The sequence below is a fragment of the Corvus hawaiiensis genome, chromosome 4 (assembly GCF_020740725.1).
Source record: "Corvus hawaiiensis isolate bCorHaw1 chromosome 4, bCorHaw1.pri.cur, whole genome shotgun sequence".
In the NCBI taxonomy this organism is placed as follows: Eukaryota; Metazoa; Chordata; class Aves; order Passeriformes; family Corvidae; genus Corvus; species Corvus hawaiiensis.
In genome coordinates this window covers 28592125-28605303 of record NC_063216.1, presented here as the reverse complement: position 1 = coordinate 28605303, position 13179 = coordinate 28592125, and the positions used below count along the sequence as shown (strand labels likewise).

Below are 13179 nucleotides of genomic sequence, written 5' to 3'. Positions count from 1 at the left end.
TGAATTTCTTACAGGTAGAAAATCAGAAAAAGGGCTCCTTGAGATACAGGATTTACACCCTTTGTATGGGCTGAAGAAGTGAATGAGCTGTCCCTGCAGCCAGCCCTGGCAGCATGTGTGTGGTGTGAGGGGCTGGTTGCCCCACAGCAGTTGCAACCAGAGTAGAGAGGCTTTGGACCAGCTGCAATATGAGGATCCTCTTGGAGCTGGCCAGGCCTAAAAAATAGAACGCTGGCTTTTGCTTGCTCCTTCTCTTCCCAGGCCCATGCCTAGAAGAAATCACAATGACAGCGCTCTGGTCCCAGCTCACCAGAGGTGAAACCTGGGAAAGGGTTCAGACAGAAGCCTGTTCCTGCTGTTAGAGAGTTTCAGTGACAATGGGAGTGGGAGGGAGGCTAAGAGCCTGAGGGCTGAAGCCTGGGGTGGGGGAATAATGGGCAGGGCAGAGTTGAATTTTGTTTAGAGCTTTCCTTGTGCACCCTGCTGCCCACTGCTCTTTGCTGCCTGCTCACAAGCTGATAGGGATCTCCTGACTTTCGAGGTGCCTGTGTGAGAGAGACCTGAAGACACCTCAGTTGCTCAGCACAGTGAGGCCGAGCAAGCCACGCCGGAGTGGCGGCAGTGCCGGAGGCAGCGAGCCATAAGGTGGTGACTCGGGCAGGTGGCCGGCACCACAGGTGTCAGGACGGGCAGAGCTGGGTACCAAGCTGGCAATCAATAATGCAAAGAGCCGGTCACATGTCCTTGCTGGCTGTTGCAGGATTCCTCTCTCCCCCCAGAGTCTGGTTACTTCAGAGATCAAGTTCCAGCCTCTCGGTTGGTGAATTATTAAACTCCATCAGTGCTCCCTTTGTACCACGTCTGTGTCTTCCTGCTGTCCTTCCTTGCTGGTGACAGGCTCTTTCCATCCAGCTGCCTGTGCAGAAGCAGAGTCCTCTAGTCCTATAGCACCTTGTACTCTACTTTGCTCCTTGCTTCTCTGAGGGAGAGTGAATAGGCTCCAGAAATGGATCTGTCCTACAGATCCACCATCTCCATCTATAAGGTGAGTGTTGGCATCAAAGGCTGCTTCTGTCTGCATATGGGAGACGTGGGTGGGAGATCAGTGTTTTCTACCAAAGGCTCTCTTGGGTGGACAGCTGAGGGCTGAATCCATTCCCAGGCTGAGCTGCAGCAGCTCCTGTGGGCTCTGGATTATGTCTGGGAGCAGATAGCTGGCAGGAGGAGAGGGTGGTGTGTGTCCTAAAGGCTTCAGGAAGGAACTGGGCAGCCAGGGTGGCTTGGACATGGAGCATGAAGGGTGACACACCTTGGTTGCTGGTAGGAAGAAGTTCGATCGTCCATTTTGCCCCTCCCTTGAAAGAAATGCTTCCCTACACACAGCAGTGCTGAAACAAGGCAGGGAGGGCTGACAGAAGTGGGGAATTGCTTATTCCAGTCTCTGGTCTTCTCTGTAGCCAATGGGCACCTTTGATAAAATGCAAATAAAAGTGGAGAAGCTGGTTGTCCATCCCTTCTGTTACTAAGTGCTGAGTCTGGCAGTGCACCACATCCTGGCTGGGAAAGGGTTGTGTTCATGCCTGGATAATAAGCAGTGGCCCTCTGGCTGGCTGTGGGGTGAGGGAAAAGGCTGCTCAGATCCCCTTGCAGTTACTCCCCTGCCTGCAGTGGGTGTGGGCCCTTGGGAGAAAGCCGTCTTCATTCAGGCGACCCCTTGGCTCTGCAGTGAGCTACCTTGCCCTCTGGCCCTCTGGCTCCTCTCCTGGCTGCCTTGGGAAGGCTAAGGGCAGCTGGAGTTGCTAGCCAGCCCCGATGCAGGGAGCTGGCTGTGCATGGCTGTACATCGCCTCGGTTCCAGTGCGCCAGAGGGGGCTTTCACCCAGCCAAACCACAGCAGGGGAGCCTTGACCTGCTGAGGTCTCTGGGCATGAGGAAGAATGGCATTAACGAGCTTCTGCCTGGCCACAGAGTATCCTGGAGCAGTTCAACCCTGCGCTGGAGAACCTGGTGTACCTGGGGAACAACTACCTGCGTGCCTTCCACGGTGAGTGGGGTCCCACACAGCCAGGGCTCCAGACCATAGTGCTGCATCCAGCCTGGGCATCCCCTGTGCCACCACCTGGGACAGGGTCTGCCACCTCTGACATGTCCTGAGCTGCTCTTAAGCGCTCCTCAGCTCCAGGACCCACTGCTGATGGGGAGAGATGGGGGTGCCTATAGGCGAGGTACCAGGGGCTGGCTGTTCTGTTGTGCTGCTTGCTGGTGGTGGTGATGGTGGGAAGGCAGGCCAGACCCTTACCACCCCTTTCCTCTCCCCACAGCATTATCAAAAGCTGCTGAAGTGTATTTTAAGGCAATTGAGAAGATTGGGGAGCAAGCACTGCAGAGTTCCACCTCACACATGCTGGGTAAGGCTCTCCTGCACGTCATCTGTCCTGTGGTGAGCCACAGTTATGTTTTTTTGACCTTTATGGTTTTTAGCTGGTCCATCTCCAGGTACTGGGGCAAGAAAGACAGCTCCTTTAAGTGGTGTCTCTCTGTACCAGGGCCCTGTCCAGGTGGTGAGAGTCAAATTTATTGTGTGTCCTTGAATATTTCTCACAGCCCCAGCACTCTTCGCTGTATCTCTCTGAGTTCAGTCAGTGAGCTCAGCTCCTGGGATGGATCTCTCACAGAAACCAGTCCCTGTTGAGGCATCCTGCCCCAAGAAATGAAATTTTCATCATGGAGGAAGCATTTTTTTCCTTCTTGGAGATGTGAGGGAAAAGCCAGGGATCATGCACTGACAACTGATGGGGTCTTGTCCTCCTGAGCCTGCAACAGCTGGAATGGTAGCTTGGGGCTGAGGGAGTCACACTCAACAGCGTAAATAACTCTGCAGCCTGGTGGCGATTGCTGAAAATATGTTCAGGGAACTGCTCCGCTGCTAAACTTTTTAGCAAAAAGCTGCCAGCAGATGCGCCCCTTCTGCAGACTCTTTTTGTCATTTGCACCTCCCAGCTAGCTCCTCTGCTCCGTCATCAGTCTCTTCCTTTCCTGCTTCCATAACACCGACACTGGTGAAGCGGGACCATGCCCAGCATCGGAGTGGGTGCTGGAGCTACCTTCCCATGGGACAGCCAGAACTGTGCACTGCAGCTGGGGAGCCACTGGGATTAGAAATGGGGCCTGCAGGGGCTGTGGCAGAACAGAAACCCAGCACCCAGAGCTCGTGGCAGAGGCGAGGCTGCCTGCTGACACCTGGGGCTGTAGCTGAGCGCGGTGCAGAGAGCAGTGCTTTCTGATATCTCTTCCACAGCCATGTATCGTCAGCCTGAGCTGCACGCTGCTGGTCTGCCTCCTTGGGCACACGAGGACATGACCACAGGACTTTTTCACCTTCTGTCTTTTTCCCCTGAAGGTGAAATTCTGATGCAGATGTCTGACACGCAGAGACTACTGAGCTCTGATTTGGAAGTTGTGGTGAGTGGTTTTCCCAAGGGCTGGTGGAGGTGGAGAATAAAGTGATTTACTTAAATACAGCTTGTCACCATTTACCGTGTTCACCCCATCAGCTGCCCTCACACACACCTGCAGGCAGGTGCCTGCCTCCCTGCTTTCCCTGCTGCACGTGGCAGAGGAGGGTTACAGGGCTGGCATGCCCAGAGCCTGGCTGTGAGTGAGTCATATGCTCAGCATGTTTTATGAGCCACCCCTTATCACAGTGCATGCAACATCCCCGTATGGTGAAGGGATGTTGGGTGAAGGGATAAGGGTGATGGCTCCTTCGCCTCTTTCAGGCTCAGACCTTCCACGTAGACCTGCTGCAGCACATGGAGAAGAACAGCAAAATGGATGTGCAGTTCATCAGTGTAAGTGATTCACTCCCTTCTCCTCAGTTCTTGTTCCCCTCTCCCCTTCACCTAAGGGTTTTTGCTTGAATGCTTGAGGTGTTTCCTTCATTCTTCTCAGCACGAGATAGGGGGTCTTATCTTCTCCATCATGGAACAAACCCCCTTGTTCAGCTGATTATGGAGAGCTAAAGAGGTGGCTGTTCTTTGTGCAGTGGGACTTGCCAAATGCTTGAGCAGAGCTGAGAGACTCAGCATGCCAAAAGCAGAGTTCCCAGCTTCCCCAAACCCCAGGCTTTGCTTGTCTGTGGGTCCTGTGCTGCCATGGCCCAGCTGGCCATGCTGGTGGGTAGTGTCACAGGGAGAGGTAGAGGCCTGGGGACTTGCTCCCAGTGCTGGGGCAGTTGGGTGCCAGTCCTTGCTCCTGAGATCTGAAGGTTCATCAGCACTCTGGGGCCATTTAAATTGAAAAGAAAGATAAAGAAAGACATTTTATAAGAGATCCGGGTGAAGCCTGATTGCAGGTGGACTCAGATATCCAACTGATTTACCAAAATATGAATATCGATCCAATATCGATATCCAACTGGGACGGACAAATACTTTCTAACAGTTTAGAGTTAGAAAGTGTATGTTTTATGTGGCACCAGGCACTGCATGGGATAGCTCCCTAAGAGGCAGGGCCCCAATCCAAGCAAACACAAAGCTTTTTATTTACAAAAATTATGAATATCCAAAATACAAATGTATATTCATAATGTTAACACCTCCCATTCTCCACTGCGTATGGAAATGAGCTTAAATGTTATTAAGCATGCGTAGTGTGTGTCCTGAATTGAGTCAGTGGTCTTGAATTGGGTCAGTGGTCCCAAAAAAGATGAAGTAACTCATCTTCCTCATTTTGACCTTTTTGCTTCTCTGAGCTTTAACAATCCTAATTACTTTAGTGACCTGTAAGTTTCTTCTTGCATGACTTTTGGATGGGTTCCCACAAAGGGAAGAAATTGGTAATTGTCTTGTTCCCTACACCAACTTATCAATATTTCTACTTCCCATTCTAAGCACAGCTAAGCAAACACACAAATGACGGATCATCAGTTATTTGGCAATCAGTTACTAACATCTTAAAACCCATTTCAGGCCCAGCTCTCCTAACTAACTATTTTAATTAACTCTTACTGGGCCCAAGTTCTTTCCTATTCCAACTAATCTCAACACAGCTAGCCTATAACTAAAATCTTTGTTTCTTCTAAATCTATGTTTCACAACCATCAATCAGAGCAGGACCCTTGCTGCCTCACGGTGTGGCCGGGTCTCTGGTTCCTTACTGAGCCTGTTTTCTCCCTGGCAGGAGAGCCAGAAGCAGTATGAGCTGGAGTATCAGCGAAGAGCCACCAACCTGGATAAGTGCATGGCAGAGCTGTGGAGAATGGAGAGGGCTCGTGACAAAAATGCCCGGGAGATGAAGGTAAGCAGTGATTGCAGGAAGGGGAGTTAGTAATAAGAACTGGATAGTATCTTGGAAGCCAGGGCTGATTTCTCAGCAACCTCAGCTAAGGGGTTGCCCCAATGTTCAAAAGGCAGGAAAGTAGGAAACTCCTGTTCTACAGGATGCTACTGACCTGTGGTACTCACTCCTGCCAAGCCCTTTCCTCATTTAGGAAGCCTCAATAAGCAAGAATTTAATCCCTGGCACGCTGCTCTAGCTCCTCTCTGCTGCTCAGCACTGCAAGTGGACTGGGAAGCTGATAGACATGATGACCCCTTCCAACCCTTGCCCTGAGCCCACTCTGCTGGATTTTCACTGGTCCCTTCCTCCCTTTTTTCCCTGTGACACAGGAGAATGTGATCCGACTGCGCTCAGAGATGCAGGCGTTCGTCTCTGAGAGCCAGAGGGAGGCTGAGCTGGAGGAGAAACGCCGCTACCGCTTCCTGGCTGAAAAGCACCAGACGCTCTACAACACTCTCCTCCAGTTTTACAGCAGGGTACAGCCCTGACATGCTGGGGAGCAGAACTGGGGGAGCAGGCAGCAGGGCCGGAGGGGGAGCATGCAGGCAGGAGGGAGCCAGGGCTGAGCAATCCCTTAGGTGAAGGATGCATCTGCATGTGGACTGGGCAGGAAGCTATTTTGTTTCTTGCTGTGAAGTTCAGGCTGGCTGTACTAGGCTGGGAGAAGATGTCTGGGGCTGAGGATGGTGCTGACATGGGGTTAGTTGGGTGTGTGAGTGATGGAGGAGGAAAGGGTGCTGTAGGTGTTTATAGCAGGGTCTTTGGGACCGTGGGATCTCTGTTGCAGGGTGCCATCCTGGAAATTCCTGCCTACAGGGAGCTGTTTGGCCATTCCCACAAGCCTAATTGTGGGAGGACCTGGTCTCTAATGCCCACGTAAGCCCTAGGCTTCCTCTGTAGCTTGTCTGCCCTGTCCATCACCCCCTCTTCTCTCCTTCTCCCCAGGCTCGCAGCATGATCCAGACCAAGGCACCACGATGGAAGGAGCAGCTGGAAGCCAGCCGCAACCCCTCAAACAGCCACTCACCCAGTCTGCTCTCAGCCTCCCATAGCCAGGGGTATCCATCTGGACGGCTCACACCCACCCACCTCGAGATGGTGAGGAGCCCACAGACAGCTTGTTTGGTGAAATATTGGAACAGGTTGCCCAGAGTGGTGGTGGATGCTCTGTCCCTGGAAACGCTCATGGTCAGGTTGAACTGAGCTGTGAGCAATCTGATCTAGTTGGAGATGTCCCTGCTCATTGCAGCCGGTTGGACTAGATGACCTTGAAAGTCCCTTCCAACCCAAAGAATTCAATAGTTCTGTGGCGGTGAGGCTGCAGGGCAAGGTCAGTCCTTGGCCAACTGTGGTGTTTGCTGCCTTGTCCAGCTCCAGTGGCCTTTCCTGGCCAAGAGGAAGAGCAGCATGTGTGTGGGCTGCGATGGAGGAATGTGCTGAGTTTGGCTTTCTAAGAGGGACTGCATATCTCTCAGAGCATCTCCTGCCTAACACAGCCTTTGTGGATGTGTGTTCAGCCCCCTTTCCTTCCAACAGCCCCAGAGACCCCTTGGGGACTTTGCTTCTTCTATGACTGGGAGTAGATCCAGCATCTTCTCTCCGGACCCTCCAGAAATGAGAATGTCTCCTCAGCCAGAGTCTCCCAGGCGGCCACTGCGGAGGACACCATCAGCAGCAAGTATGACCTGTATCTGGGAGCAGTGCTGTGGGGAGACACAGGGGCTGGAGCTCTCTGGGGAGAGGGTTGGGTTTGGGAAGGGCCCACCTCTCTATCAGACCACCAGACCTCAGCCACATTCCTGGGCATGGTGAGAGGACAGTGCCTATGGGAGCTGTAGAGGGCAAGGCTGAAGTAGAAAGTGAGCTCAGCCTTCAGGGCAGAGTCCGTCCAGGGCAAGGCCAGGCTGTGTGAGGTGAGGAACCTACAAATGAGCAATTTTCAAGCACTGGTTCTTGCTAGAGTTCCCATTTTAGTAAAGCACCTTCCCTCATACTACTGGATTAAATGTTAGCTTGCCCTGTGAAACACAGCCACTTACCTCGTGACACACCTGCTTCTCCTTCCTGAGAAATTTCAGCTTAAAGTCTTTAAAAGAAGTAAAAAAAGGACAGGGAGAGAGAGAAATTACCCAAATAATCAGTAGTTCTAGCAGGTTGGGAAGAGGATTGTCAGGCAGGGCATCAGCCAGGGCATGCAGTGCCTATGCTCTAGGCATTTGGCCAAAGAGGACGCAGCACAAAACAAATGGGTTTGGCTTGAGTTGGTTGTCTCCTGCAGGATGCTTACTCTGCTTTTCCCATGCTATGCCTTGCTCTCTCCCTGAAAGGCCATCTGCTCCTCCACTAGAGTAATTACTTGACTGGGGAAGCACTGCTCCCTTTGAGGCAGCATGGGTCTTGCAGGAGGACGCCAGGCTCCAGCCAGACCCCTGGGATGCCTCCCCCCAGGTTTGCTCCCTACGGGCCGTACGTCCCGTTCGGGTTCCTTTGGCGAGGCCAGCAGCGCCAGCGAGGGCAGGAAGAGGAGTGGCACAACGAGAGTTCAAGCCATCGTGCCCCACACGACGGGTGCCAACCGGACCCTGCTGCGGTTTGAGCCCGGGGATGTCATCGCGGTGCTGATGCCAGAGGCGCAGAATGGCTGGCTCTATGGCAAACTGGAGGGCTCGTCCATGTACGTGATTCTGGTGCTGCAAATTGGCCAGATGCAGGCTTGTCGAGTTTGGAGCTGGGAGGGTTAAGCCCAAAATTATCACCCTGCTCACCTCCTGGTGTGGCCTGGGCACTGTGTCCCACCCACCATCTCAGTGGGGGACAACGCTGTGTCCTCAGTGATGAGGGCTCTCCGTGCCAAGAAGATGCAGTGTGGCAGCGCTGGCCTGGGTGGGCTGCCTGAGAAACCTCCAGGGGCTTTGGGTGGAAGAGCCAGGGATGCAGTGACCCCCTCCTGGCTTGCATGGCTGAGTTACTCCTGTCATGGGATCCAGCTCAGGGCCATGAACCGCTGCAGTTACCTGAGAGGCCTGGCACTTCTTAGCTCATGCTGCAACTGCTTCCACAGCCTCCAGCACAGGCAGGCCATGGAAACTGCTGCACCCAGCACTTACTGAATTACTCCCTGTGGCACTGCCAGCCAACATCTGTGTGTAAAGCCTGCCTCGTTCCACATAGGATGTGCTCTGCAGGAACGCTCACAGATGTGAGATGAATAAGAGCAGTGCCTGTCTTTGGGCGGCTGTTTCTGGAGTGGAGCTGCTGCAAAATCCCTGGAAGAGTTTCCCCAGCTTCCTTGTGATTGCAGTTGGTTGGAGTGTCTCTTGCTGGATTGTACCAACACTACTCCCAGGAGCACAGGTTTTGCACAGCCCCTGAGATAAGCGAGTCCAAGCTCAAAGTCTGCGCCACGATAACCCCTGTGCCCCACCCATGGGTGAAAGAAGTGCAGGAACCCTGTCACACATGGTAGTGGCAAATGTGGCTTGGTTGATGTGTGGGATGGGCGTAGATCAGAAGTGCTGGGCCACTGGATCTGAAGAACCACAAACCACAGTGGCCTGGGCCTCATTTGTCTCTGTTCCTGTGCTCTAGGTGTGGCTGGTTCCCTGAAGCTTATGTCAAGCCTTTGGAGAATGCGAGGGAGATGGAGGAGCCAGACACCAGGTAACAGGAGGGCAATTGGCTGGGCAGGACCTCCTGGTACACCACTAATGCCAGTGGGGTAATTGTTTAGAGTGTGTCCATGGAGAGCTGCAGGGCTCCCGTGCTGGAGAACCCGCCAAGGGCCTCGTTGTGCCCTGGGATCTCTCAGGCTTCTCTAGGCAGCTCCTGTAACATGTGCAATGTCATCTCAAAGGTGCTTGGGACTGGGCCAGTCCAAGACACGTGTATTTCCTCCAGAGATATCCCACATTGTGGCTAGCACCTATGCTGCTCCCTGTTCCTTGCTCTTTGACTCCCACCTCACTGTCTTCTCCTCTTGCTCAGGTCCTTCCCACTGCGAAGCAGCCACAGTATGGATGACATCCTGGACCGTCCCAGCACTCAGTCCTCTAGCAATTACTGGCCTGCTGCTGCCCAGCCCAGCGTGCCGAACCCACCTCCCCTCTCAGTGGGTGCCAGCAGTCACCAGAGTGGGATGGTTGCCCCACTCAATTCTGGCTCCAAGGTGAGTGCTTGAGCAGAGACTGGTGGCTGTGTGTGAAGTGGGCCACGTCTGACTTTCATGCTCCAAGGCACACCTTTTCTGCTTTAGCCAGTAGAGACAATCACGTTTCTGGTGTTGGTGAAGGGACCTGCTGCCTTCCTGAGTTAAGAGGTCTTGTTAGCACCAGTCTTTCTCACCCAGTCTGTTCACATGCCACCTTGTTCTGTTGACCCCTGCCAGTCTGCTTGTTGTGTGCAGATCCTCAGTGCCTGGCTTTGCTCCCCCAAGGGAATGCTTTTCTGCCCCTGCCCTTCTCACCTCTCTCTCTTTTTGCTCACCAGGGACCCTTCAGTTCAGTCCTTTCCTCCATGACCTCCCAGCCTGATTTCTGGTGGCTCCAGGGCAGCACCTCTTTCTGCTAATAGTAGGACTGTGGAGTGACCAGGCTGGTCTGGGAGTGGGTGACCAGCTAACAGAGATGCCATCCTTCTTCTCCCTTCAGAGAATGGAGAGGAGTTTCATAGGGTTCCTCTTTGAAATTCAGATGAGGGTTGGCTTAAAGTCACAGCTGGGGTAGGGAAAAACTGAGAGCAAAGGCCGAGCTATTTTTGAGAGCTTTAGAACAAGTTGTGTCCAACCCATGGGTTATGGATGGGAGAAGGAAGTCCTCCACTTATCATTGCTTCCAGCAGTGGGGAATTGACTGGGGAGAACAAAGTTAAAGGTGAGGACCTGGGAGAAAGAAGAACAGTGCTGCCTGTGGGGCATTACTTGCTCAGTCTCACAGAGGGCTGGAAAACCTTGTCCGTGGTTACTGGTTCCAGGCCAGTGCAAGGCTGCAAGCAATTGGATGGCTCAAAGAACTGGAAACTGCAATGTTTAATTACTCTTTTTTTCCTTTTATGTCCTGCTCTGTGGTTTCAGGTAGCCTCAGGCTGCACAATTCCGGGGAACAGCCTCTGCAGCCTCTCTGTCCCTCTGGGTCACTGGTTTTCATCTGGTCCCAGGGCTAGGGTGTAGGGATAGACCTGGGATTGAGTCATGAGTTGTGTGCAGCATTTGGAATAGCATGACAAAGTGTGGAACCTCATTAGAAAGGAGGGAAAGACTGATTTGGAAAGACTCAGCCTTGCTTTAAATGTATGCCCAGGACATCCCCCAGTTGAGCCACAAGAAAATGGGTGTGACTTCCCAACTGGATCACAAATAGCCACGTGTGGCTGTCTTGTCTGTCACCAGAGTACTTTAGCAGGTCAGTTGTCACTGATCCTTCACTATCTACTGGCCAAGAATAAGGGCCACAGGACCTAGGTCTAACTTTGTCCGTCAGGTTTGTCCACTTTTAAGTAATATGTGGTGTAGGGTAGGTAGGTACACCTCTGGAATTCCCCATGGATGCAGGAAGCATGTGAGGGCACGGATGACAGACTTTTTGCCAGGGTGTGTGGGCAACATGAGGGGGCATCTCTGGCTGCGCTGGAGGGTGAAATGTAGCTCAGACTCTCACTGTTTGCTGTGCTCTTCAGATATGACACTTTGGGGATCTGAGTCATCTCCTTTCTTCCCCAAAACAAAGGAAGATGTCCTAGGGGAGTAAGGAACCCCTAGTTTAGGGACAACCCCCCACAACAAAATTCAGGGTATTATCTATAGTGGGGAATTTGTGGACTTTTGCAAAGCTTGAATAAGGAGTCAGAGCCCTGTTAAGAGGACTTGGGCTCCTAACTCTCCTAAGCGTTTTGTGAAATCTTCCTCCGTGTGTGCAGTGTCTCCTGCCCGACTTTTCTCTCTCCATTCCCCACTCCAAATTTCCCACTGCTGCTTTTCTTTTCACTGCAGAAATCAGGAGTATTTGACCAGCCCCCTGAGCTCTTCCCACGGTAAGACAAGGAATTCCACTCTGGAGCCATCTGACAGTGGGGAGTATTATTACAATGCTGTTATTATTTAATCTTTTGGATTACCAAATGTGGGAGGAACAGGGAAGTGTCTGGGCAAAAGCAATGTGCAGCCTACCTCCCAGGACAGGAGGCAGAGGTGGTCCATTCTGGCCTCTGCTGACCAGGAAGGTCCTATCCTGACTGATAAAATGAGGTAGGAGCTGAGCACCCTGAACACATGTCCAGACCTGCATGCTCCTTCCCATCCATTCTGGAAGGGCCACAATAGCAGCTCGCAGCCTGAGTGTGGAGCTACATGACTGTGCATCTCTGCCTGCTTGGAAAGGGCTGAGGGATAAAAGTTGTTGTTTTGAGTTTCGATGAGTCAGGTCTGTGGAGATGAGACATGCCATCAATGCCTGCTTTTCTTCCCCCTGCAGCTGGGTTGGTGTCCCCATGTTTCTGGTGTGGTGCTGTGGCCTTTTTCTGCTGCCCAGCTCCTTGCTTGGAGGGTCGGTGTACGCTCTACAAGTGTAGAGTGCTATCATGAGGGACAGCCATGTGCTAGTGTCCCTTCATCCTGTGGAAGAGGGAGGGTGAGAAGCCCTTGGGAGAGCCCAAATGGAACCACATGGGAACGTGCAGCAGGGTGTGTAAAGGATGGAGAAAACATACTCAGGAATGAGCTTTACCACACTCTCCTCCTTGGCATGGAGGTGACTGTGCAACAGGACTAAGTAGCCTTTGCTTGGTCACAGGGATCCCCGCGTGGCATTTGCAGGCTTTCTGATGGTTGCCTGTTTCCCTTTCCAGAGGTACCAACCCCTTTGCCACAGTCAAGCTGCGCCCCACAGTCACCAATGACCGCTCGGCGCCCATCATCCGATGAAGCAGGGCTGGGGACGGTGAAGAATTTCAGCACAGAAGGAGGAGGAGAAGTGACACGCTGTGACCTCCAGCTGGGCAGCAACCTAGTGCTGCCACTCATGGAGCGAACTCTCTTTTCCCCTCCCATACCTCTGGGACAATGGGACCCATCTCACCTGGGTGTCTGGTGTGCTTTAGCCAGAAGCAGATCTCTGCTGCCCTTTCTGGATTGATCCCTCCTTCCCTTCCCTTCCCTTTCCTTGTGGTGTTGCTGTACTTGAGTGGGAGGGAGAAGTCTGGTGCTACTGATGCTGGTGGTCTTGGAGAGGGGATGATGCTGGAGGTGGATGGAGGTAAGGCTGGCTAAGATCATCTGCAGCCAGGGCAGTGCTGTCGGGATGTTGCAGGTGAAGCTTTGCTATCTCTGCTGTGGGCAGAGAAGGACTCTCACAAAACAGTTCCTTTGCTACCAGAAGAACGAATCCCAAAAGAGAAGGCTACAAGAAGGCTTCCAGTGATGTGGTCCAGCTGACAGGGTCTGGTCTTAGCCCCTTTGACAACTGTGTCCATTTGTAGCAGCACCTGCCCCTTCTCACCCCCGGTGCTGCGCTTGCTGGGCAGTGCTGGGGCAAGGCAGGGGCAGGCGACACTGTCCAGCAGCACTGCCCTGCTCCTTCATGTACTGTCCTGTGGAAAACATATGGGTTTTTTTAAAATAAAATGGTTAATGCATCTTCTGTGTCCATTTCAGTGGCCATCACCTCAGTCACAGGATGCAGGGGGAGGAGGAGAGGAGCTCCCCGCCAGCACTGGGGCCACGATGGCTGCCCATGGTTGTCGTGTTGGACACTGCAGTGCTGTGGGTCCAGATGCAGCCACCAGCCCAGGGTCTGGGGTGGATGTGGAGGGCACCAGGAGGGCTGTACTGCCCACTGCTGGCTGCCCCCC

The 13179-nt window shown here is 53.0% G+C and overlaps 1 protein-coding gene across 2 annotated transcripts; it reads left to right on the top strand.

Moving 5' to 3' along the window:
* The first annotated feature begins 10 nt into the window (after positions 1–10).
* Positions 11–12960, top strand: BAIAP2L2 (BAR/IMD domain containing adaptor protein 2 like 2). 2 transcript variants are annotated; one of them, XR_007203151.1, is made up of 14 exons: positions 11–1045; positions 1969–2044; positions 2322–2408; positions 3401–3462; positions 3780–3851; positions 5182–5298; positions 5670–5816; positions 6286–6438; positions 6877–7018; positions 7789–8014; positions 8929–9000; positions 9325–9505; positions 9593–11364; positions 12178–12260. XR_007203151.1 is itself a non-coding variant. In XM_048301490.1 (14 exons), the coding sequence occupies exons 1-14, from the start codon at positions 1007–1009 to the stop codon at positions 12251–12253; spliced, it is 1491 nt and encodes a 496-aa protein (XP_048157447.1). In that variant the 5' UTR covers positions 11–1006; the 3' UTR covers positions 12254–12960. The 2 variants fall into 2 exon arrangements, 1 of the variants encoding a protein (XP_048157447.1); XM_048301490.1 differs by having other exon boundaries at positions 11324–11364; positions 12178–12960.
* Positions 12961–13179: the final 219 nt, after the last annotated feature.

Excerpts from the sequence above, each read along its gene's own strand:
- BAIAP2L2 (XM_048301490.1), top strand. The coding sequence starts at position 1,007 with ATGGATCTGTCCTACAGATCCACCATCTCCATCTATAAG. Across the intron at positions 3,463-3,779 it reads GCTCTGATTTGGAAGTTGTG|GCTCAGACCTTCCACGTAGA; the intron begins GTGAGTGGTTTT and ends CGCCTCTTTCAG. Across the intron at positions 9,506-11,323 it reads CACTCAATTCTGGCTCCAAG|AAATCAGGAGTATTTGACCA; the intron begins GTGAGTGCTTGA and ends TTTTCACTGCAG.